Source organism: Brachyistius frenatus, unplaced genomic scaffold, assembly GCF_029030835.1.
Source record: "Brachyistius frenatus isolate BFR_SWC_R1_liver_20210118 unplaced genomic scaffold, ASM2903083v1 Contig_88, whole genome shotgun sequence".
Lineage (NCBI taxonomy): Eukaryota > Metazoa > Chordata > Actinopteri > Embiotocidae > Brachyistius > Brachyistius frenatus.
Genome location: NW_027210687.1, coordinates 665032 through 687970, shown reverse-complemented (window position 1 = coordinate 687970; position 22939 = coordinate 665032). Strand labels below are relative to the sequence as shown.

The 22939-nt window shown below is 46.9% G+C and overlaps 1 protein-coding gene across 3 annotated transcripts; it reads right to left on the bottom strand.

Moving 5' to 3' along the window:
• Positions 1–58: 58 nt before the first annotated feature.
• Positions 59–22210, bottom strand: epn2 (epsin 2). 3 transcript variants are annotated; one of them, XM_069710005.1, is made up of 10 exons: positions 22011–22210; positions 15488–16315; positions 14122–14276; positions 9207–9319; positions 8795–8899; positions 8139–8295; positions 7231–7383; positions 6757–6849; positions 5329–5559; positions 59–3988 (listed from the first exon to the last, which is right to left on the bottom strand). In XM_069710005.1, exons 2-10 carry the CDS (start codon positions 15913–15915, stop codon positions 3642–3644), a joined length of 1782 nt encoding a protein of 593 aa, XP_069566106.1. In that variant the 5' UTR covers positions 15916–16315; positions 22011–22210; the 3' UTR covers positions 59–3641. The 3 variants fall into 3 exon arrangements, with proteins under 3 accessions (XP_069566106.1, XP_069566107.1, XP_069566108.1); XM_069710006.1 differs by having other exon boundaries at positions 6820–6849; XM_069710007.1 differs by lacking the exon at positions 6757–6849.
• Between the last annotated feature and the right edge of the window lie 729 nt (positions 22211–22939).

Genomic DNA, 22939 nt, shown 5'->3' with positions numbered 1-22939 from the left:
GTTTGCAACTAATGTTTGGCCATTCGGCTCAAAAATAAATCCAACAGAGGCGGCCGAGTTACAGAGCTGAAGTGATACACATTTTATTTTGAACCAATGCAGCTACAGTTGTCGTCATCCAACAGGGTGCGGCCTGCTGCGTTCGTTTGTTTAGATGCCGTTAAAATACCACAATGACTTTTCCTACAAAAACCCATTACACAGAATAATAAGGTATACAGAAGAAAAGTATGTTACAATAGTACAAATGATAAATTATATTATACAGTTATAATGCCAACGGTTTGAGCACAGATCCAAAAAAACAAACAAAACAAAAAAAAAAGCAGCCTGCTCCCAGTACTATGCGAAGGGTAACTAGACGGACGTGAAAAAGAATAAAGGAGGCTGTTTGTGCATATAAAGACAGACAGCCTGTAAAGTCAGTTAGTCCTCTTGATAAAAAGCATAGTGAATACATAATGTAACACGGAGGAGCTCGCTACACACAGGCCACGTTTTCACTGCACCGTCGCCACGACTGAACCTGCTGCCAGGGATCAAGAACAAGTGTTCAACTGCAGCGTCATCTGACTGTTCGGGAGTGCTTTCTTTTCCTTTTTTTTTTTTTGTATTTATTAATTTTTTTCCTCAATGCATTATTAAACTTTTCCACAATCGCTGGAGTCAAGTTTAAGGTCAGGCCGCAGTGAAATAAAGGCCGGTGAGAAAGTAACACGTCTTATCTGGAATATCACGGTAGCATTTCAATAAACGAGACTTTATTAGCAAATCTAACTTCGCAAAACACATCGAGCGTTAAGTCTTCTTGTTGTTTTCTTACTCCCAATTTTTGCATATAGTTATTTGAGATTAAAAATGTTTGCTGGTCTGCAAGGAAGTGTCACATCCATTCATTCGGGACCCGCCCCACCCCCACCCCGCAAGCATAGAAATCACCACCACCACCACCCTCAGCATTATCATCAAAATCATACACACGGTTGGAGCTGTCCCTCCTTTTGCCTGAGAGAAATGAAGGTCCGCTTTCAAGAAATATCCACGGTCCTGCGGTGTAGCTATCATACCACGGCAGACCATGAGGGGGCGCCAACCCACACCAAAAGAGGGAGACGCAAAAACAAAGAAAAAAACAGAAGAAGCCTTCCACAGTAACAACATCGGCAGTTGGATTGACGGAACTGAAGAGACGACAGTGAATTAGAGAAGAAGGGTCGATACACCCGGTGCATTTCATTTCATCAACCCCGCCGTCCTCATCCAATAACAGACAGAAACGCTCAGCCGGCCGTCAGTAACACTTTCTCTCCGGATAAAAATGTAAAATAGCTCTGAAATATAAAACAATTTAATAGTGGAGTCGGAGAGACGATCCATAAACGGAAAACAAAAAATGTCAGTGAAGGGTGACCCTAATGTCCAAAGCACGGCGTCCTCAGAAATCGCAGTCGCTACGACTTTGGTAACAGTTGTGCTTCTAAGAGAAGAGAACCACGGAGCCGACCCGGAGGGCGGAAAAAACAAAAAAACACGAGTGACAGAAAACAGACAAAAGAGAAAACCAAAATGACATGTGGCTTAGCTACACAGCTCTGAAACTCAAAAAGAAAAACAAAGGCTTGGCTATGGGTTTACGTCTAACAAGTAAATAACATCAAAAAGTAACCAACAAAATAAACAACCGTTTGTTTACATGACATGACTCGCTGCTGTTTGCTGCGGGATTCCCTGTGCTATCAATAGACTGGAACACACACCGTTCGAGAATGTGTGTGTGTGTGTGTGTGTGTGTGTGTGTGTGTGTGTGTGTGTGTGTGTGTGTGTGTGTGTGTGTGTGTGTGTGTGTGTGTGTGTGTGTGTGTCCACTTGGTAATGTTCTTGTACATAGATTAGCTACGGCAAATCCAGTCGGAGGTAAACTCGCTTCACGATGCTGAGCGGCGGACATGCCCTTTGAACCTAGAGCTTTCTTTGCAACCTTGTCACCATAGTAACACTTTTTGATATATGGTTGCCCTCTCTCTCTCTCTCTCTCTCTCTCTCGCTCACACACACACACACACACACACACACACACACACACACACACACTCTTAAGGCTGCTGATGTTTAAATTGCCCCTTTGCTTTGAGTTGCACTTCAGAAACTAACTTGAGCAAATTCTAAGTCAGTTTCTACTTAGCTGAGTGAGAAATGGAATAACTTGCTCATTAAAGTACACTTGGAAGCTAAACGTATCTGTCATTCAAACTTCTCACACACACACACACACACACACACACACACACACACACACACACACACACAACCCTCCTTCATCCCTTTGACCCTGGAAACAAACTTTAAAGAAATACACCTGTCCCGTGACGCCGCACTGCATCCTTGTGTTCAGACAGCAAAATACTGATGCCATCGCAGTTCATGTCCTCTCTGAACAAACACTGGGGGAGGGGGGGGACTCAGTGGCAAATACATCAACATCTGGCTGTTAGTATCCGAGCAATAACAGTTCACCTGCATATGAGCACACACACACACACACACAAACAGAAAAAAAGAAAGAAAAGAAAACTGCGTTTACTCGTCTTTTCAACCCTTCCTTTTAAAAAAAGAGGTGTTCATCTCCTCTGAGAAGTGTTTGTTGTTAATTCTGTGACACGTAGAGGTCAAAGTTTGTGTGGAGGGTCCGAAAAAAGGTCCAAGGTGAGGGGAAGTGACCAGACGAGAGTTGTGACTGAGTGGTACCGAGGGCCGAGGCGGTGTGTGTCGTCTCAGGTCGTCTCGGCGGCGAGACTTCCTCCCTAAACTAAGGTGTAACGGTGAGCCCAACAGTTGCAGAAAGAAGAGAGAGAGAGAGAGAGAGAGAGAGAGAGAGAGAGAGAGAGAGAGAGAGAGAGAGAGAAAAAAAAAGAAAAGCAAACAATTGTGCAAAATTCCTGCTTTGTAACACACACACATACAAACAGAGTATAAACACATCTGACCATCTCTCATCCTTACTCCAGTGTGTGGAAGTAAAACGCACTGGAATATACACAGTGTAAAAGTACTGAGATGTGCACACACACACACACACACACACACACACACACACACACACACACACACACACAGACACCAGCTGACAGGGCTTATAAAAGATTAGCTCTAGTGAAGAGATAAGATCCTGGCATTAGTACAGTCAGACTCTCCTGTCACTCCACCACAGAAGAGGAAAGGAGGAGTCCTCAGGGGAGAAGTGAGGGGGGGGGGGGAGGCGAGTGAGTGAGGGGAGGACAGGGAGGACAGGGAGGACAGGGAGGAGATGCTCGGTCCCGTCCTGCCTCTGTGGAAAAACTGTAAACACCACTGCTACTCTGAAAGTCTGTGGACGGACAGATGAAACTCTTTGTGGTCATCGTCGTCAGATCAGAATGGAACGCACAGGACGAGGCAGCTTGTAGCTTCGAAAGAAAGCGGAAGAAAGGAAGGAGGAAGGAACCAGGGAGTCGGAGAAGACCGGGCTGGGACCTGACGAGGAGTTGGTTACGAATGGATAAATGGGAGAAGAAATCTCCTTGTTCATTTGAAGCTTCTTAAGGAGCCAAAGTTGAGGACAGAAGCGGGGTTGCTCCGGGCCGAGCTGTCCCGCAGCCGTCCTCTCACAAGAGGAAGGGGTTGGTGGTTCCGGCGGGCTGCGAGCCGACCTGCGGGGGCATGCTCATCAGCGGCTGGGGCGCGGACATGGAGGCTGGGCTCCCCGCGCTCGACCCCACCCCTCCCGCGGCGCCGACCCCCATGCCGGGCATCGCGTGGCCAACGGGCGCCATCCCGGCCAGGGGGACCATGGCGATCGGCTGAGCGGGCACGGAGGAGAGGGCGACGGGCTCCGCCATGCCGCCGAAGCCGGGGGGCATCGGGCTGACGCGCATCTGGTTGAGGGTGGGGGGCGCCGGCTGGCTCACTTGGAAGGGGTTGGCGTGGGGCGCCGCGGCTGGAGCAGAGCCTCCTGAAGAAAGACAAGTTCGGGACAAAGGAAGACGTCACATGTTACTGCGGAGGATCAGTACGAGTGGCTGACGCTCAGGAACGTGATGAAGTGGACTTCGGTAGATTTAACTGGAGCCTGCTGGAGGCGCGCGCATCACTTATTACGAATGCGCTGGTGTCGTCTTCAGCAGAGACTTTGGTGCGATTCATGTCGCGAACCGCCGAGTTTACGCCAGTGTAGACGGGACCGAGTCAACGACTCACCATAAAACCATCTGGGACGGCCGGTGTGCAGCTCCACGTTTCTCTTCGTTGACTGACTACATTTATTCCGTCTGTGATCTAAGCAGTACAAATTAGCCAACGTGTTGAGCGCCTCGGGAAGTCTCGTCTGACGTCGATATGCGAGGAACACTCGAAGAATGGAGCACAGAGCGGGGGGAAGACGTCGCCCTCACGAGGAATTATTATCAGTTACAACTCTTGATCCCCGTCAGCACCCGAGTTACAGACGGTTTTGGGAGGCGTGCCTTTTCTATTTCGCCGTGGACCTGAGCAGAGAGAGCGCATGAAAGTTCGTGCCAACGGGGACGCTTAAAACGCTTCAGAAAACCCACGGCGGAGAAGCGATGAGCTGGTCGGGGTGTTTAGAGGTGACGGTCCCGTTTCAAGAGGGGCGGAGCGTCACCGTCCCGAGACCGAAAAAGCATCCGGTCAGGAGCTCGACCGGGCGGGTTTTCGTCGGCGTTCTCCGGGTTGTGCATCGTTAAAACGTTCCCGAGCGTCAGACTGTCAACAATCGAGTTCTACTGCGACGTTCTGAAGAAAACATTCCGCTCAACAACTTCGACCGAGGCGTGACGGTACTTCGGCTTCTCCAGCACGACAATGCGCTCGCTCAGCGTTGAGTTTGTCGCCCCGCCGCCTCTACTCGCCAAGTTAGGCACCCTGACACATAAAATGTGACACGTCCTCTTCCAGCTCAGCTCTCAGGTCCATTTTTATGTTGAAAAAAACGTGTCTGCCTCAGGTGCTGCTTTTGATAAAACGACTGAAGTTGGAATATTTAATCGTGAATTGAGATGTAATGATATGTACGAGGACGATCGCTTCCCCCGGGTCTGTACGTTTAACAGCGCTGCGTAGTCTTCATGCCCAACAGGGAGCCGTCTTTCAACTTATTCATCCATCCTCATAAAAAAAAAAAAATTAAAAAAAACACATTTTCTTCACCCGTCTCTTTTTCCATCACGTAATTACATTTTTTTTTTAAATTTAAATACAGACGCTTAAAGGACGGAAAATACCGACCGCATGTTGAGAATCATATTTCAGCATATTTTCTCTCTGCGTTCCCACCTGTTGAGGCCAAGAATGGGTTGACGACGGGTGCCGGCTGGGCTGGTTTGGTCACCAGAGAGTCCAGATTGACCAGAGCAGCGTTGGGACCCAGGAAGGACTCCGGAGTCTTCCTGGTTGGGTTTGCGGTGCCAGAAGCCATCGAGGTGGGCAGCGGGTCGAAGAGGTCCAGGCTGCTGCTGCTCGCCAGACTGACTTGGGAGGGGAGAGAGGACGCGATGCCCCCATCACCTGAAGAACCGGACGAGAAGCAGTGGTTGTACTTCACTGGTCAGAGACCTTTTCTTTGGGGGGGGGGGGGGTAAAACCCTAAATTTACGGGACTCGGGGGGATGTAAATAATTACGTGCGCCAATAACACGCAAGAGCCATATTTTGAGTTAAAAAGGGTTGATGCATGTCTTGTCCATTCTTGGATATTCTAGTACACACTAATCTGTGGCCCGTGTGCACCGGAGCATCCACATCCACATCCACTGTCAAATAACACTGACTTGATGCTATTATGAGAGGACGTCAGAGGCAGACAGCCTGGCTGGTTGTTGCGGCAGCAGGCAGACGGCAGTGGAGACATTCAATAATGCACTCACACACTCACACGCACACACACACACACAAATGTCAAAACTGTTGTCACAGAACAGAACTGAGATGTAGCGTCATAATGAGACCGAGCGTATTAACGCCCCATAAATATTGTCGATTTTGGCCGAAGCTGATTCAAACAGTAACTTCTGTTCGTCTTAACTTCACTGAAGTCCTCTACAGGTCCTTCTCACCTCGTCCTTGACTGTGTCAGTGTTTTGTTTGTGTTGAGCGAGAGTTAAAGCCACCAATGTCACCCTCCCACACACAGAGACCTGAGCCAAACTCTTCACTGGAACCCTCTCAGACACCAATCTCCATGGAGATGCAAAATATTGTCTGATGCAAAGTATCAGAATTAAATCCATTCGCAAGAATCGCAGCAGATCCGAGAAGGCTGCCATGAACTGGATGGCCCAGGTCCAATGATATATCTGGCAACGCACACATAAAAGCTGCATCGATTTACACCGCAGTGATGTGAGACCAGACCTGAGCAAACAGCTGTTTTTCCACCATCAAATACAATTAATGCAGAATTCGATTGCAATTCCAAGTGTAAAGTCATCAGCTTAACAAAATGACTCGAGGTTTGAACAGTCTTTGCTCAGATCTGACGGTTATTTACATACAAAAGACAAGACACGTGTGTGTGTGTGTGTGTGTGTGTGTGTGTGTGTGTGTGTGTGTGTGTGTGTGTGTGTGTGTGTGTGTGTGTGTGTGTGTGTGTGTGTGTGTGTGTGTGTCTGCAGAAACACTGTCAGCAGACAGGCATCTTTTTTCACACACTGAGGGAAAACAACACAGACTCCGTGTCATTAGAGACAAAGACAGGGTGAGTACCAGTGGGGACAGAGGAGGAAGAGCGCAGGCTGTCAAACTCTGAGAAGTCTTCTTTGGACGTACCGTTGGACGCAGTGAACAGGTCAAAGCTACCTGAAAGGAGACAATGCATACGTACACACGCACAGATGGAAATGATCCACGGAGAGGACACCAAATTCCCAAACACGCAGCACGTACACACAAACGCACACAGACAAATGGAAACAGACAACGCAAATGTGAATGAGTATGGATACTTTGGTAACTGAAAGCATGCAGATGGGCTTCAGTGCTTGTTGTTATGTACTGTTTGAGCACTGCTGAGTTTAAGAATACAAGTCTTCAAATCAATAGCCAGCCATGAATAGATTTTTTTTTTTTTTCAAGCCTTAAAACTGAGGAAACTTTGAAAGATCAACTAAGTGGTGAGTTTATAAGCTCTGTGGTGGATGGAGCTGGAGACCACAACCAATGCTTTGGCCTGATGGTCACCTGTGTTGGAAGTCTTGGGGCGGGCAGCCGCAGAGCTCCAGGGGTCCGAGGCAGGAGTGGAGTTTGACGCCCAGGGATCATTGCTCTTCATGGGTGGGACAGAAGGGGGAGCGCCCCATGGGTCCACTGGGGCTGCTGGTTTGGGGGCAGAACCTGCGGGAGAGGTTAGGTGCTGGGTGGGTGAAGGGTGGCGGTAACTTCAAAGGGAGAAAATGGCTGAAATCAGGAAATACAGCAGTAAATGTCTTGTGTTTGACCCCCCCCCCCCCCCCCGATTACGAAAGATCCCAGTCTGCAGTCTTGTTGGAACAACAGAAACCTGAAACTAAGAAACACCAAAGTGCATCAAATCTTTATCGGATAAAAGTTTACTTTTAGTTTATCTCTGTCCGTAGGACCACTACCTCTCTTTCAATAGCCCCCACATCTCAGTAGAGTATCACATAAATAACTCCAAAGCCGCCCTCTCTCCAATCCTCCACACTCCTTTTCTTTCTCAACACCCCCCCCCCCCCCCCACACACACACACACACACACACACCTCCCCCTGCTCTGCAGTAATGCTGCTGGACCAGTGGAGCAGCATTCCTCTTTAACAAAGAGTCACAGTGCTACAAGCTGCAGGTGGATGCCTTTCTCTCTCACACACACACACACACACACACACACACACACACACACACACACACACACACACACACACACACACACACACACACACACACACACACACACACACACACACACACACACACAGAGAGAGAGAGAGAGAGAGAGAGATAGTGTAAACTGAGCCTTTACTTAACTACTTACAGTGTCTGAATATCTTATGACGTGACCGTTTAAAGTCAGTGTTTGTGTGTACATGTGTGTATGTGTGTACATGTGTGTGTACGTGTGTGTGTACCATAAGGCTGCCATGGGTCTGCTGAGGCAGCTGCGGCTCCAGCTCCAGCTCCGGCTCCAGCTCCAGCCCTGGCCCTGCCTCCAGCCCCGGCGCCCCAGGGGTCGGCACTGGCACCGGGTTCAGGAACATCCATCAGATCCATCAAAGACGACTGTGGCTACAAAGAAATGGAGAACGTGGGTTAAAAAAAAAAAAAAAAGGCCACACGACAGGAGACCGGATAAAAGATCATTTGAAGCGTGCGGACAAAGGATGAAATATAAAAATGGGACGAGTGAAGATACCGAGGGACTAGATGAGGAAAAATGTACGAAGGACTAGATTTGAGGCCATCATCCTCTACAGCACAAACATAGTGATGCGCGCCAAGTCATTATGTATTGAGAAAAACATGAGCCAAAGTCATGCAAGTGAACTTCTTCCAGGCTTCAACTCTGCGCGCCCTCAAACTGCAGTCGGCCAGCTCATTCAGGCAGAATAATGACGAGTAAACTAGGAAGTCTGCTGCAAGTTAGTGGCGTCATTACTGCTACTGAAGGGGCAGACAGGGTGAGGCAGAACAAGAGGATAGGGAAGAGATGAGACTATTTCGGGAGCGGCTTTGTGATAATGGAATAACTGAGTCACCCCAGTCTGCACCTTTGTGTGCTTTTTACCTCTTTCTTCTTCTTCGCCAGCTTTGCCGAGCCTGGACCTTCTTTTTTACTCTCCTCCAGGGCCATCTGTAGTCGCAGGTCGTCCCCTCGGCGTATGCGCTCCTCCTTAAACACAAACGACACAATTAGCATGAGCAGCACGTGGGCAACTTCTCCCACTTCTCCTTCAAATGTTGACAGCTTATCATTCGCTGTTGCTGGAGGGCACGCCATTTGCAGAAAGAGGAGCCAAATCGCAGACACACTTTTTAAACTCCATCTTCATTTTCTATTCACCCAAAAACATGTTGCTGCTCAATTTCGGGTGTCTTTTCAGGGAACGAGCTCACTCTCAGAAAAGAAATGACACGCATGGATCCCATGCTTTGCCATGATAGCACGTGTGCGTGCGTGTGCGTGCGTGTGTGTGTACCTGCTCTGCAGCTTCTCTGCTCATGGCCAGGGCCAGCTGCAGCTGCAGCTCCTCCTCTCCGCTGGTCTGAGGTCTGGCCTGCTCCAGCTCTGAACCCGCGTTGGGCGACGTGGCTGACGAGACAAGATGTTCAAGATGTTTGTTAACATCGCCGCCACACAGTGCACAAACCAGCGTGTGCGATGTCGCAGGCTGTGAACACGCTTTCTGCGCTGCGGAGCGGTTCGGACTCAGAAGGCAGCTCGCATCCATTTACTCCTGCATTCATACTGCAGAGCAAATACAGCGTGTTCGTGTGAAGGTGTGCGATTACATGTCGTCAGTGAGACTCTGAGTTACAAGTCCGTTCAGTATATTGGATTAAGTCAGGCCATGTGGCAGCAGCAAACACGCAGGCACTGCATGTGGTGAAGAAACACACACACACACACACACACACACACACACACACACACGCACACACACGCACACACGCACACACACACACACACACACACACGCACACACACGCACACACCATCTGGCAGGGGGAAGGCATTACGACATGAAAAGACATTCAATTATCTTGTCCTTTTTAATTCAAAGTGTGACTGCGTGTTAGGAAATAGTAACTTTTGTTTCCATGATGAGAAGAATCATTTTTGACTTCTCTCTGTCGGACGTCACTCTTTCATTTCTGTGTGAATGTTGTGGGTGTACAAAGGTGTTTTTACACTAAACCCTTTTTCTTCTGCTTAAATGTGATGTGCAAATTGTGCCCGGGCAGCAATCGTTCATGCTGTTCGTGTTCTTCAGCCTAAATAACCAACATGGTCTCTCTCCTTCTGTCCACCTCCTTTCTTCTCTCTCTTTGCTCCAAACTAAACCAGTCATGACTTGCTCTGCTGTAGATATGATCTCCCAAACACACACGCACACACACACACATACATAGCAGCAAGAGAAACTCACATAAATATATATATTTTTTTTTTAAGAAAACTGGCACAACGATGACGTGAGGAAAGACTGATGGTTAGTTTCACTATCAAACAACTAACTCTGAAACTTCATGCTTTGACTAACATCCTCCTGCCATGGGAAGACATCTTAGCAATACACGTCACATCAGCAGGTTTTCTATAAACATACAGTCTAATGTTTCCATCATGAGGACATGATACAAATACAGACATTTCCTTTATTGACGAAAAAGCTTCAACTTCTTTTAGAGGCTTAAATAAAACAAATGATTCTAAATAAAAATAAAAAGAATTGAATACCTCAGTAAATTAAAAACGTGTGCTTATGTGTCAAATAAGAAGCAACATTACAGCCTAACTTCTGCAATTCTCCTCAGTACACGTGTGGACAGTTGTTCCGAGCTACTTGGCATGAGCAGTAGGTTTCTCCGAGCATCTTGGAGAACTTCATTCGTCTTGTGGATTTAGTCCGTCTCAGTTGTGTTCATGTAATCCCAGACTCGCTTGGCTGCGTAATGTTGAGATCAGGGCTCAGTGGGGTGCAGACCATCTGCTGCGGGACTCAACATGCTCCTTTATTTCTTTGTCTGTATAGAATGACCGATCAGATGCCGCACTAATGTTCAGTGCGATGGATAAGAATCGCAACTTTATATTTGTACATTTTCTTAATAAATAATTTGCTCCTTCTGACGTTTAACTTCGGCCTCAGATCTCGATCCTCGTGTCCTCGGCTCCCTGCTTGACTCCTTGTTCTCGTCTGCACGCCTCTCATTCACCGTTTTGCTTGCCGCTTGTTAAACCAGGTCCCTGCTGTTCTGTTTCCAGGCTGCACGTCTCCCAGGAAATGGACCGAGGGTGTAGGTGTGTTTGTTCAGCTACATCAGCTCCATGTCCGCCTTAAATAGACAGTGAACACGGCTGTACCAAAGATAACATAATCCAACTCCTCAGAATGTTATATTGACACGGTTATATGTACCGAGCTCAGCAAAACAAAACAAATGACGTCTGTTTTGAAAGTAGATGAGCCACTGACTGCTACAAAAGCACACAATGTACACGGCCTTTTTTGAAGTGACGCTCAGACAACATGCTTGCTTTCTTGTATATTTGAAAACTTGTGCCATTACTGCACACGAACGCATTACATTACTCTATCAAAAGAAATATCCTCTTTACGCTGTCTTCGAATTTCTCCAAATACTACTGCGAATGCAAACAAAACAAACAAAAAAACTGCAATCTGGGAAGTAGCGATTCAAAAAGACAAATAAACACAACTCGACCGCAACTAAAACACACCAGTTTCTTGCCCACTACTGTGGGAATGAACCATATATGGAGGATTGCAATTTCTTGGCACTCTGACAGAAAGCTCTGCCTGCGAGCAAAAAAAAAAAAAAAAAAAAAAAAACTTTCCAAGCTTTCTGGATTGTTCCTCTGCCGTTTCTGCCATTTGTCAGCAGTTTAATAATTGATCTATATCTTGTCATCTTTAATGACATTGCGAATAAACAAAAAGCTGATTCTAAGCTAAAACTCAACCTCAAAAACCTCCATTCGAAATAAGTTTTGACTCCGCGAGCACCCTGCGATTCCAGCTATGAATAGAACGCAGTGGGTTTTGGAGAAAGTGGAACGGGCTGATGACCACTAGTGTCATCTTCACTAGATTTATGTGGTGATAATAGCGCAGATGGGTGACAACCATGAACAACCCCCACATTTGTAGACACTCTGTCTCTTGTCTGTCCGGATAAAGAATTAAGTGGCCGTCCGAGACCTGTTGAGTGATGCAGTTTCTGAAGTGTGCATTAGATTGTCATTATTTCTTTACCGTGAGCAGAAGGAATGTTGCAAGTAAAAGCAATGATTGGACTGAGCGCTGCTCAAAGGGGAAAAGAAACCAACGCTGAGGATGAACGACAAAACTAAATACATCTCCTGTATTTACAGTTTGCCGTTCAACTGAGAAAAGAGACCACACACACATGAAACACGCATGCATTAAACACAATGTGACTTTGGCTTCATGAGCGCATTTTTTTTAATTTTTTTTATTCTAATTGGTATTTTGTGTGCCCAAGACATTATGGAAAAGACTTAACTTATTTACTGTAATGAAAAGGGCAGCATTGAACTGGAAACAAAACAAAACACAAAATGAATCCTTGAGCAAGACCTGCTGTTACTGTGGGTTGGTTAACCTCGGAGGAAATTAAGGCCCAAGAATACATTCAGGTGTTAATGAATGTACATGGACACGAAGGTGTAGGTGTGGAATGAAAAGTTGATTCGAGGTTCAGATAACTAAATCAAATGGTTGAATTATTATTTTTTTTTTAATCAAAGAAAGGATTATGGATCAAATGTATTTAAATGTATTGTAAGTCGTAAAAAAAATAGTATGAAGAATGCCGAAAAAAATAAACACCACTGAAACCCATTAAAGAAAAACTAAATACATTAATGAGGCATCTATGTTTTTATATATATGAGACAATTCAAAGCTATTTGCAGATGTTTTCAGATAGTTTGTGAACTGGCCAGTAGGTCAACACCTCCAGTCACACCATTCATTCACACCCTGTCTGGACAACAATACTCGGAAAGTTCCGACTGGAATCTGAAAAATCCCCTCTGGCAACTCCCCCAGCGGCAGCACAGCTGTAATCCTATTGGCCCGTCTCGCCATCAGTTTTCTCCACTGATGACTCAGCAGCGGGAGCTTCCGCCTCCGAACTACACACTCAAAACGTAACGAGCACGCAGGAATGCAGCGCGCAAGGTAAGAGATGAGCGACCTCTTCGTGCTGCGTGAGATCCACGCAGCCTGAGAGCTCGCACGCACACACACGCACACGCACACACACACACACACACACACACACACGCACGCACGCACACACACACACACACACACACACACACACACACACACACGCACGCACGCACGCACGCACACACACGCACACGCACACGCACACACACACACACACACACACACACACACACACACACACGCACACACAGTCATCCTGCTGTGTACAAAGGACTGGGGGTCAGAGTGTGAAAGGAAAAGAGGCCAAAGTTCACTCTTTCATTACATTTTCACTATTCTTCTCCGCTGTCCCTCTCAGAGTTACCCCGTTTCCTGAGTGTGATTTCTGTTTCTTTTCAACTCGATCCCGCTCTCACTCCATCACTCTTTCACTCCATCACTCTATCACTCTTTCACTCCATCACTCTTTCACTCCATTGAACTCAAGCTTTCGATAGGTTTTTCTTTTTTGCTGCTTGTGCAAATTAGTCCAGTTAAGAAACACCAAGAAAACCATCCCTCACCACTTAAGTGGTAAAATGAGTATGAGGATCTGCTTATTATATGGATTTGGTTACTTATGAGTAACAGTAACGTTTGATATGATAAGCAGTTTCAATTAGAGTGCTGAGATACCAGAAACTGAACCTCAGTGCCCTCCATCCGCCCTCCATCCATCCTCCATCTATCCTCCATCTATCCTCCATCCATCTTCCATCTATCCTCCATCCATCCATCATCTATCCTCCATCCATCCTCCATCACTGTCACTCTGTCTCTAGAGAAATGAGTGTGTCATTGAAAAGAGGAGCAGATTCCTCTGTCATGTGGATGAAAGATGATTGAGGGGTGGACTGTCTCTTCCATGTGTGTGTGTGTGTGTGTGTGTGTGTGTGTGTGTGTGTGTGTGTGTGTGTGTGTGTGTGTGTGTGTGTGTGTGTGTGTGTGACAGAGAGAGCTGAGGAATGCACCCATACTGCAGGACTGCAAGCCAGATACAGAGCAGGGGGAGGGGCAGGTTTCGGGATGTAGGCCAAAGTTACACCAACTGGGATACAGTAACAATAATGGAGTGAACTATAGTGTATCACATGTGCAATGAGCCCCGAGAGAGTGTGTTCATACTCACAGCCGTGGTAGGAGGCAGGCGAGCCCTCTGATCTGCCATACTCTTCACTGTAGGAAGTGGAGAGGTTGGGTTGAGACGAGCCTCGGCCAAAACCCATCTGACTGCTCCCTGTGGACACCTGGGCCATACGCTCTTTGGTCTTCAGAGCCTGAGACCTAGCAGGGCAAAAAGGACAAAAGTATGTCATCTATCCTCTTGACTCGAGACAAGCTTCTTATAATCTGTTTAGCAAAGTCCAAAATATGTATGAGACACTAAGGCGATTGGTCTTTGGGGGTTGAGACCAAATCATAAGAAGATGAACTCTGTTACCGAAACCGCCGTGAGAATCAGGACGTCAAATTGTCATAATTCTATGACGCGACAGCAAAATCATTATTTAGAACTGCTGCCAAACAAACGATCCCATCAGGCCGATGAGCATATTTGTGGAAATATTGCAATGCCCTCATTTTTGTCAAAATCTCTTGTTTTCTGTGTACTGTTCCTGCGGTAGCGCGTGTTATGAGAAGCAGATGGATGAACAAATGAATGAATGACAAAGATAGGAGATCATGCAGGTGGCATATTAATCACAGTTTTCTAAATTCTCATACAGAAACACCTTCAAGTGCAGCCGCAGAGAATCGCTGAAATGGTAAAGTCTATTAGTCTGGGAAAGATATCAACTCTGTGGCTATTTTCAGGTGCGGTTTAGATCTCTTGTAAAAGACAAAACAACAGTTATAGACTTCAAAGAGATCAATTGTACAGATCCAACAGTTATGAACCTAAAGTACACTTGCTTCCAGAGGGGAAAGATACAAAACTATACTTCGTAAAGACGTAGTAATCCCCGTGTGTAGTAATACAGACTTTATTTTTCTCAACTCAGACTCTTGCTCTGCGTTAAGGGGTCTGAATCCGCTGTATTAAAATAAATTAAAGATAATTTGAAAGCACTGATTATAGATTAATCGTAGATTAACAGTTCGAAGCCAACACAGTGCAGAGCCACTCTACTGCTCACTGGATGGCGGAGGATGCAGTGCAGAGGTCTGCTACGGTTCAGGAGAGCTTTAGTCTCTTTGTTTCACTGCCAACACAGAAAGTCTGCAAACTCGACCAAAAACACGCAATCTGAAACGACGACTCCACGTCTGATGATTCACATCGTCGGAGTTTCAGGGGACGACTGTGGAGGGAAGGCTGTCGCCGTCACATCTCCAGCCCCACGGTATCGGGTAGCACTTGGTTAATGTGGCGTTTGGCACAGCTTTATAAAGAACGTTGGACTCAAGGACACGGCAGCATTAAATGTTTACAAAATTGCTCCAGATAAATAAATGCACATCGATCCCTACGTACGTAAAACTTTCGGTCTTACCTCTCTCCCTTGAGACGGTCCTCGTCCTTGAGGAGGACCACCAGCTGCTTGCTCTTCTCCCTGACGTTGATGCCCTGGTCTTTGCCGTCTCTGTCGATGTACTGGAAGTCCTTCAGCGTCTGGATGGCGAAGATGTTCTCTTTGCACTGCAGCGCCACTCTCTCCGAGCCCGTCTTGATCAGGTAGTCGAGCAGCGTGAGCGCCTTGTAGACGTGGCGCCAGTTCTTGCCGTGGTCGTTGAGCCGCTTCCAGATCATGTTCATGATCTCGCTGAAGGCCACCACGTTGTAGGTCAGGTCGGCGATCTCGGACATGAGCGAGGACGACGGGCCCCAGGGGTCGTTGGATGTGGCCTCTCGGACTTTCTTCTCTGCTTCAGAGTAGTTGTTGACCATGTTCTTCATCTGCCGGCGGATGGTGCTTGGCATGGTGGTGGTGAAGATGGGACAGACAGCAAGAAGAAGAAGAAGAAGAAAAAAAAAAGTACACTCTCACAAAGGGAGAGGAGCGAGGACACCAATAGTGTTTGGGTAGAGCAGCCGGCACACACTGAAGGTGCGAGTGTGTGTGTGTGTGTGTGTGTGTGTGTGTGTGTGCGTGTGCGTGTGCGTGCGCGCTTCAGGCGAAGGTCGTGTTGCGTGTCCACACGTCTGTGTCCTTTCTCACGGCGCGGCGGGGGCGCGTGTTTCTCTTTCTTGTGTAAAAAGTGTGCGTTTGTTTATGAGGCGTCTCCAGGCCAGCGCAGTGTTCCTGAGTCCTCCAGAACAGCGTCTGTTAAAACCATCTCCACACACACAGCGCAGCCTGCGCACATGACCGCGCCATCACCTAGGACACACAGACAAATAACAGGTTAGTGCGGGGAAGAGGACGAAAAAGACAACGAGGAGAAGATGGACGACGGAAGCTGTGGGAAGGGGGGAAAAAAAGAAAACATCTACAATAGAAAGGCTCTTAAACACTTACCCCTAATCACTTTCTGTCTGAGTGACTACGGACGTCTGCGTGCACCGCAGAATGGTATTTATTTAAACTTCGACAATTCACCTTTCTCACACTAAAGTCCTGTGCTGCACGCCAACAATCACAAAGAATCTAAATCGTCCTCCCTTTGAAAAATAACAAACAAAATTCCTCAATAATTTAGACACTTTAAATTGTTAAGCATCTGCTTAAACTGAAGTGTCGTTGTAATCCTACAGTCCACAGCTAAACAATGAGATCAGGCTTTTTTTGTCTTTATAGGAGCAGCTGTCGGGCCTTCCTTTTTGAAACTAGACAAACATGTTTCATACTTTCACACTTAGACAAGCAATTTCCATGCCTGCCTTCTTCTTCTTATTAGACAAGGCTGTGAACAAGAATTGTGTTTCCACTTCGATAATCTCACTTGAGTTTACAGTAACTTGACACAACGGCACATCACAAGGACAGGGTGTTGAAAAGGAATAATGCCCCGACAGTCAGGTCTGCGTGGTCATGCTCGTCTCAGGCGTTTTCGGGAGGATTCAGGTGGTAAAGTTGCACTGTGGGAGGGCTGAGAGAATCCATGTGTGCAGACGACACACCAAATTTGAAAGCGTATCATATGGAGCGGCCTGGGATAATTTAACAGAGATTATATTCAACTAATTCAATTCTGAGCTACCAGTTCATGAACAGAAGGAAGCTTGAAACATTGCCAATGTTTGGAGTATTTTTGTGACCCTATATCATCTAACTAAAAGCGGATAAAGAACATATATGTGGTGTTGAATTTAATATACTGCCAAGGCTATTTGCTTAGATACCATCTTAGGAAGGGGAAGTTATCTAAAAGAAGGCATGCAAGCATTAGCTAATTTTAGCGGAGCTGAATTAACTCATTCGCTAATTTAATTAGAGATAAATTAAAGCAGTATTCTCAAACAATTCAAACCATAATAGACTCTTATCTATGCTTTTTTGCAGCGTAACAGTATTAACAGAATGTGTTTCCACCCTTTGGTGGGTGGCAGCGAGAGATAAGCCATTTCCAGTATAATGATGCTGACTACAGAAGTGACTGATGACGCCTCTGTCCCCGTTTCTGAAAGATCAGCAGCCCAGCGACTAATCACTTCCTCACTGACACGCAGACGAGGATGGAAAGTGGGTGGAGACTCACAGCTGTGTAACCTATACAGCCAAAGTTCCCAAAGAAAACTCTCGACCATGCAAGAAGCCACTTGAGCATGAAACACGCAGCCAAATGTAACACACCATTTACCATTATGTGTCTCCCGTTTCCCAAATAGTGTTCTAATGTTGACGTGATAAGGGCTGCCTGGAAAGAAAAGCGCATTTCTGTGAAATATGATATCATAATAAACGTAAAAATTTTTTTTTTTTTTTTTTAAAAAAAAGCTCAAGTGGAAGAACGGCATCATAAACCACATTGAGCACAGTCACACATAATCCCACCGCAAACTTAGCTAATCGCATTTAAAACATTGTTCTCTGTAATAAATAGCAGTTGAGGTTGCCTGTGCCTCGTTTCTCTGCCTCCCATCCAGCGAGCCCGATGATGACTTATCCTATTCGGTAATCTGATCTCTGCGCCGAGCGTGCACCGACAGGCCCCGCAACAGAGTGCTTTCGCCAACAGAAGAGAGTTAAAAGTGATTAGCAGTCTATGTGGACTGTGTGTTAAACTGCAACAATTCAATTTTTTTTTTATTTTTTTTTTTTCAGTCTCCAAAGTAGCGAGAGAGGCGGTGCGACGCTGACGCTTGTGCATTCATTTGTTTCGGGCAGCTTCCTGCCTCGCAAAGCCGTGGCAAGACAGCTGGAGGGGACGAGGGTGAGGAAACGAGGAGTGTATGTGTGCTCGGGGGGGATAAGAAAACAACTTGGCACATCCCATAAATTCACTTAACGCCAGTGAAACGTGATTCCTGTGGAGCGCTCCCCCCGCCCCCCCCCTCTCTCTCCCAGGCCCCCCTCCACCCAACGTTCCCTCGTCACCCTCCTCCTCCTCCTCCTCACCCTGCATCCGCATGAATACAGCTCAGACCTAATGACACATCTGCTGCTATAATCACCTATTCACCCACAGCAGACAGGAGGAAGAGAGGAGAGTCTGTCTCGTCCATCCCACCCTCCCTTCGCATCCCGGAACAACACCCCCCCCCCCGCCGCCCTCCACCAGCAGACGCCCCCGGCCCGCCTCAGCTCGGTCCCTTCAGTGCTCGGCTCACACAAGGCCCAGAAGAAACGCAAGCACACAGGACTTTGTGTTTGAGCGGAAATACATATTCATGTTTTAGCGCAGGTTAATGATGTCCAGAGGACTGAGCCTGTCAAACTGTCAGTGCGCCGTGTGTGACGGGACAGTAACCAGAAAACCATTCAGTCCGGGGTCTTCAAATTAAATTCACTTAACGCCAGTGAAACGTGATTCCTGTGGAGCGAACCGAGACACATCCGCTGCCACCCGGTCTGTGTCTGACGGACTCGCATTGAAGCTGAAGAGATACTCAGTCCAGTCGGTTCTCTGCCGAACCGCTGAATCAGTGATTGTTATCCACAATACATTATTTTGTTGTCAGTGAACTCGATATTAAATCGAGTTCACCGACAACAAAATAATGTTGCAACAGGTGATATGCACCGACAAGACGATACAGATTTCTCTACTTGTAGGTATATTCTGATACTGTCTTGAGGCAATATTTGGTTTACACTATATAACATTTAACATTACAGATTTTCTATATTTCCTCTCCCACAACCACACGTTGACTTTATCTTACTTGGCTGTCTTTACTGCCATCAAGATATTTAGATTTTTTTTTTGATTTTATACACTTTATTAATCCCCGAGGGGAAATTTCTTCACTACAGCAGGGGGGCTCTCAGGGGGGAGCTGCTGCAGCAGGCTACCACTAGCACGGCGCCAGGTAACCTGACCTGAGGTGCATGTTTTTGGATGATGGGAGGAAGCCGGAGAACCCAGAGAGAACCCACGCAAGCACAGGGAGAACATGCAAACTCCGCACAGAAAGGCCCAGGACCGGATTCGAACCCGGAACCTTTTTTTTACTGTGAGGTGACAGTGCTAACCACTGCACCACCGTGCCGCCCTTCAAAACTGTCAGTGCCGAAGCAATCTTAGACAGAGAACAAAAAAATAATACAGTTGCTTTCAGGTATACAGCAAATGCACACAACACACTCTTACTAATCATCAAAAAAAAAAAAAAATCATTCTGCAAAGGTATCTACAAACAGGGAGGTTAAGATCCAAATCACCCATCGATAATCCCGCATACGTCATCATTAAAAAGCTTGGTCACTTCTCTGTCGCCCGTGATTTAAACACCAGAACCTCAAAACATGTGAACTGAATGACCCGTGAGTAAACTGCAGAGCACACACACAATGGTTCCTTTGACGATATGAAATTGTTAAGATAGAAAATAGATAATCGTAACTGCGACACTGAATATTTAAACGTCAAAAGACCTTCACTGGGAGGAGGAATGTGATTGAGACAGCGATGTGTGCAACAGCACTACATCGCTGCAGAGTCATTCAACTTGGCTGGGCAGAGGGCTCACGGAAGTTGCTGCTATGTATTAAAAAGTTGTCCTAGTTCCTCCCAAATCAACCATTTGGCGGAGACAGCGCCGTGACCTCACAAACTTTGCTGGGAGTTCAACGGCCAAATATTGACCGCAAACGCGCATCAAGAAGAAAGCGCAGACCGGACGACCCACGAGAGCTGTTTTGACGCGAGAACACCAGTCGGACCTGCCCCGAGCCAGCGTGCCCTGGCAAAAAACCAGAGGAAACTGTGATTCGCGTTAAGAAACAGCGTGCCGAGAACAGGTCCGCCTTGTCGCACAGAAAGAGCAAAGCGGATCTGACGAGACAGACGGCTTTGCGCAACCGGGCCTGCGCGTAAGTGTGATCGTATATTCGTGTTGGGAAATTCAGCGGCGTGTGTAACTGTGTGAAATCAAGTTATCCGGTCTGTTCCTCAACCGTCCGTTGACTTCTTTTCAGCTCCAGTCGGGCGAAACCGCAAAACAACAAACACCCGCGTTTATAATCCTCAACTGCTCAGATACCCGGGGATTAAGTTCAGCCAAACTAGCAGTCAGTGTGAAGTCTAACCTAAAGACAGGCGAGCCACTAACTAACGCTTGGTCCAAAAGCTTCAAGTGAGTTTAAGAGGAGGGATGAAGGAGCACCGACCCTCAGACGGGACAAGAAGCCACCTTCATCACCACCACCACCACCACCACCACCACCAACCCCTCCTTTTGTCCTCCCTGGCTGGCCGAGAGAGACAAAGCCAAGTCGGGGACGGGAGGAGGACGGTGATGGTGCATCTGTCACCCACTGTGACTTGACTGATCGTCCTGACAATAGACAAAGCCCTGCCTCTCTCTCTCTGTGTCGGGCCACGTTAATACTAATGTAAGCTGAAAAGAAAAACTCACACCAAAATCCCTTCGATTTAAGTCCCATTAAACATTCACCCCTTCCGGGAGGAGGGGGGGGTCAGCAAACACGTCGGTGCCGCCCAGCCGGCTCGGTTGTCCGGGTAAACAGACAGCGCCCACACCGGGAAGAAGAATCTCCCTAAAAAAAAACAATATTAAAAAAAAACAAAAAAAACACCAATAAGTGCGTCAAAGTTTTGCCTCGTTCGGCCAACACTGTCCGTGTGATTTAATCAAGCCGTCATTTCCACCAGAAGTCGGAGAAAAGCCTGAATTCAGAGGAGAAATCACGGCTGGAGTGATCGATAGTTAGCACGCGAAGCTAAAGTAGCTCGAGCTAAAAAAAAATTAAAAATAAATTTTAAAAAAACGTGATTTGTGCTGGGTAAACTGTCTTCACCATATTTACAACCATTTTTATTTTATTTATTTTTTTAATTTAAATGACCTTTTCGGAGTTGCGGAGTAAAAACGTGTCCAGCGTGGTTTCACGTTTACGCAGCGTCATTTTAACAACTAGCTCAACTTGCTAACTGTAGCAAGTTGAGCGCAAACTTGCGGCGAGTGTTTGTTCGGAAAGTCAACAAAATGGACTCGTTACGCACACAGAGACACTCCGTGTCCGCGCTGAAGGGCACGTCCGACCAGCAAAAAACAAACAAACAAATCACTCCAGTTCATTTCCGACATTAATATCACAACTTGGGCTTTTTTTTTTTTGGAGAAACGTCGGACCGGCTCTCCCCCGTCTCTCTCCCCCGTCTCCCCCTCGCTCCCTCCCGGGGAAAAAAACACACAACTGTTGCTCGTTCATCTTCCGCGTGAAACACGGGAGAGAGTTTATTATAACCCCGGGGGTTGTAAGTGAGCCCGACACCGACCCCGTCCCGTCTCGGCTCTCCAACCCGAAAACCTCTTCTGGTGAGGCGGGGAAGTAGCATGCTAAGCTAAGCTACACGGGAGCTCGGCGGAGACGTCGCGGTGAACTGATCACCGGACAGCCGGGAGGAAACAAAACAACTCCACGGTCTGGAGAGCCGGCGGTAACTTACCGTCTCGGGCCACGTCAGGTTCTTCTGTTGCTTTCCGGGGTTGTTGTTTTTTTTAATAAACCCGTCAACGAGTTTCTCTTATTCCAAAAGGGAAATCAAACCCAAATCAAAACAGGGGACTTTGTTTTCGGCGTTCAAGGAGCTTGTTGCGCCTCCGCCTAGCTGTGTGCGGCTAATGCTAAAGGAGGACTACACGTATCTCCTCCTCCAGAACATGGCGGGCAGCGTCAGGGGAGGAGGAGGTGGAGGAGGTGGTGGAGGAGGAGGAGGTGGGGAGGTGACCGGGGAGGGTGTGACCGAGGCGGCTTAGACTCGCCAGGGGCTTCATCCCTGCTGGAAGCCAGTTATGTCACTTCGGCAAGTCCTTTGTGACTTTACAGCAACAGGGCTAATTTATTTATTTACTTATTTATTAACTAATTTATTAATTCACAGAGTTTCCTCAGGAATGATTAAATCATCACTGGGGGGCCTGAGTCACTGGAAGTTGGTGGCAAGTATCCAGACAACTCAAGTACTGCACTTGAGTACAAATTCAAGGTTTTTGTACTTCACTTGAGGATTATCCATCTAATGCAACGTTATACTTCTACTTCATCACATTTGAGGGACAAATATTGTACTTCCGAGTCTATTCTTCCTTTTCCTGAAAGCTTTAGTTAGGAGTTACTTTTACAGTTACCGTTATTCATATCCTTCCTGTCTAGTGAAAACCATGTAGATCTTCAAAGTTGGTGATTTTGAAGTTACATGTTTGTGATAAATTGAAGGATTACATGTCCCTTTAGGGCAGGGGTGTCAAACATACGGCCCGCGGGCCGGATCCGGCCCGCCAAGGGGTCCAGCTCGGCCCGCCGGATGACTTTGCTAAGTGTGAAAATTACAGAAAGACATAAATTGTATTTCTATGAGAAAATGGAGGTTTATGA

Coding starts and splice junctions, on each gene's coding strand:
- epn2 (XM_069710005.1), bottom strand. CDS start 15,915: ATGCCAAGCACCATCCGCCGGCAGATGAAGAACATGGTCAACAACTAC. Junction 7,384..8,138: donor AGACCCATGGCAGCCTTATG/GTACACACACAC, acceptor CCTCTCCCGCAG/GTTCTGCCCCCAAACCAGCA. Junction 5,560..6,756: donor TTCCTCCTCTGTCCCCACTG/GTACTCACCCTG, acceptor CCGGTTCTTCAG/GTGATGGGGGCATCGCGTCC.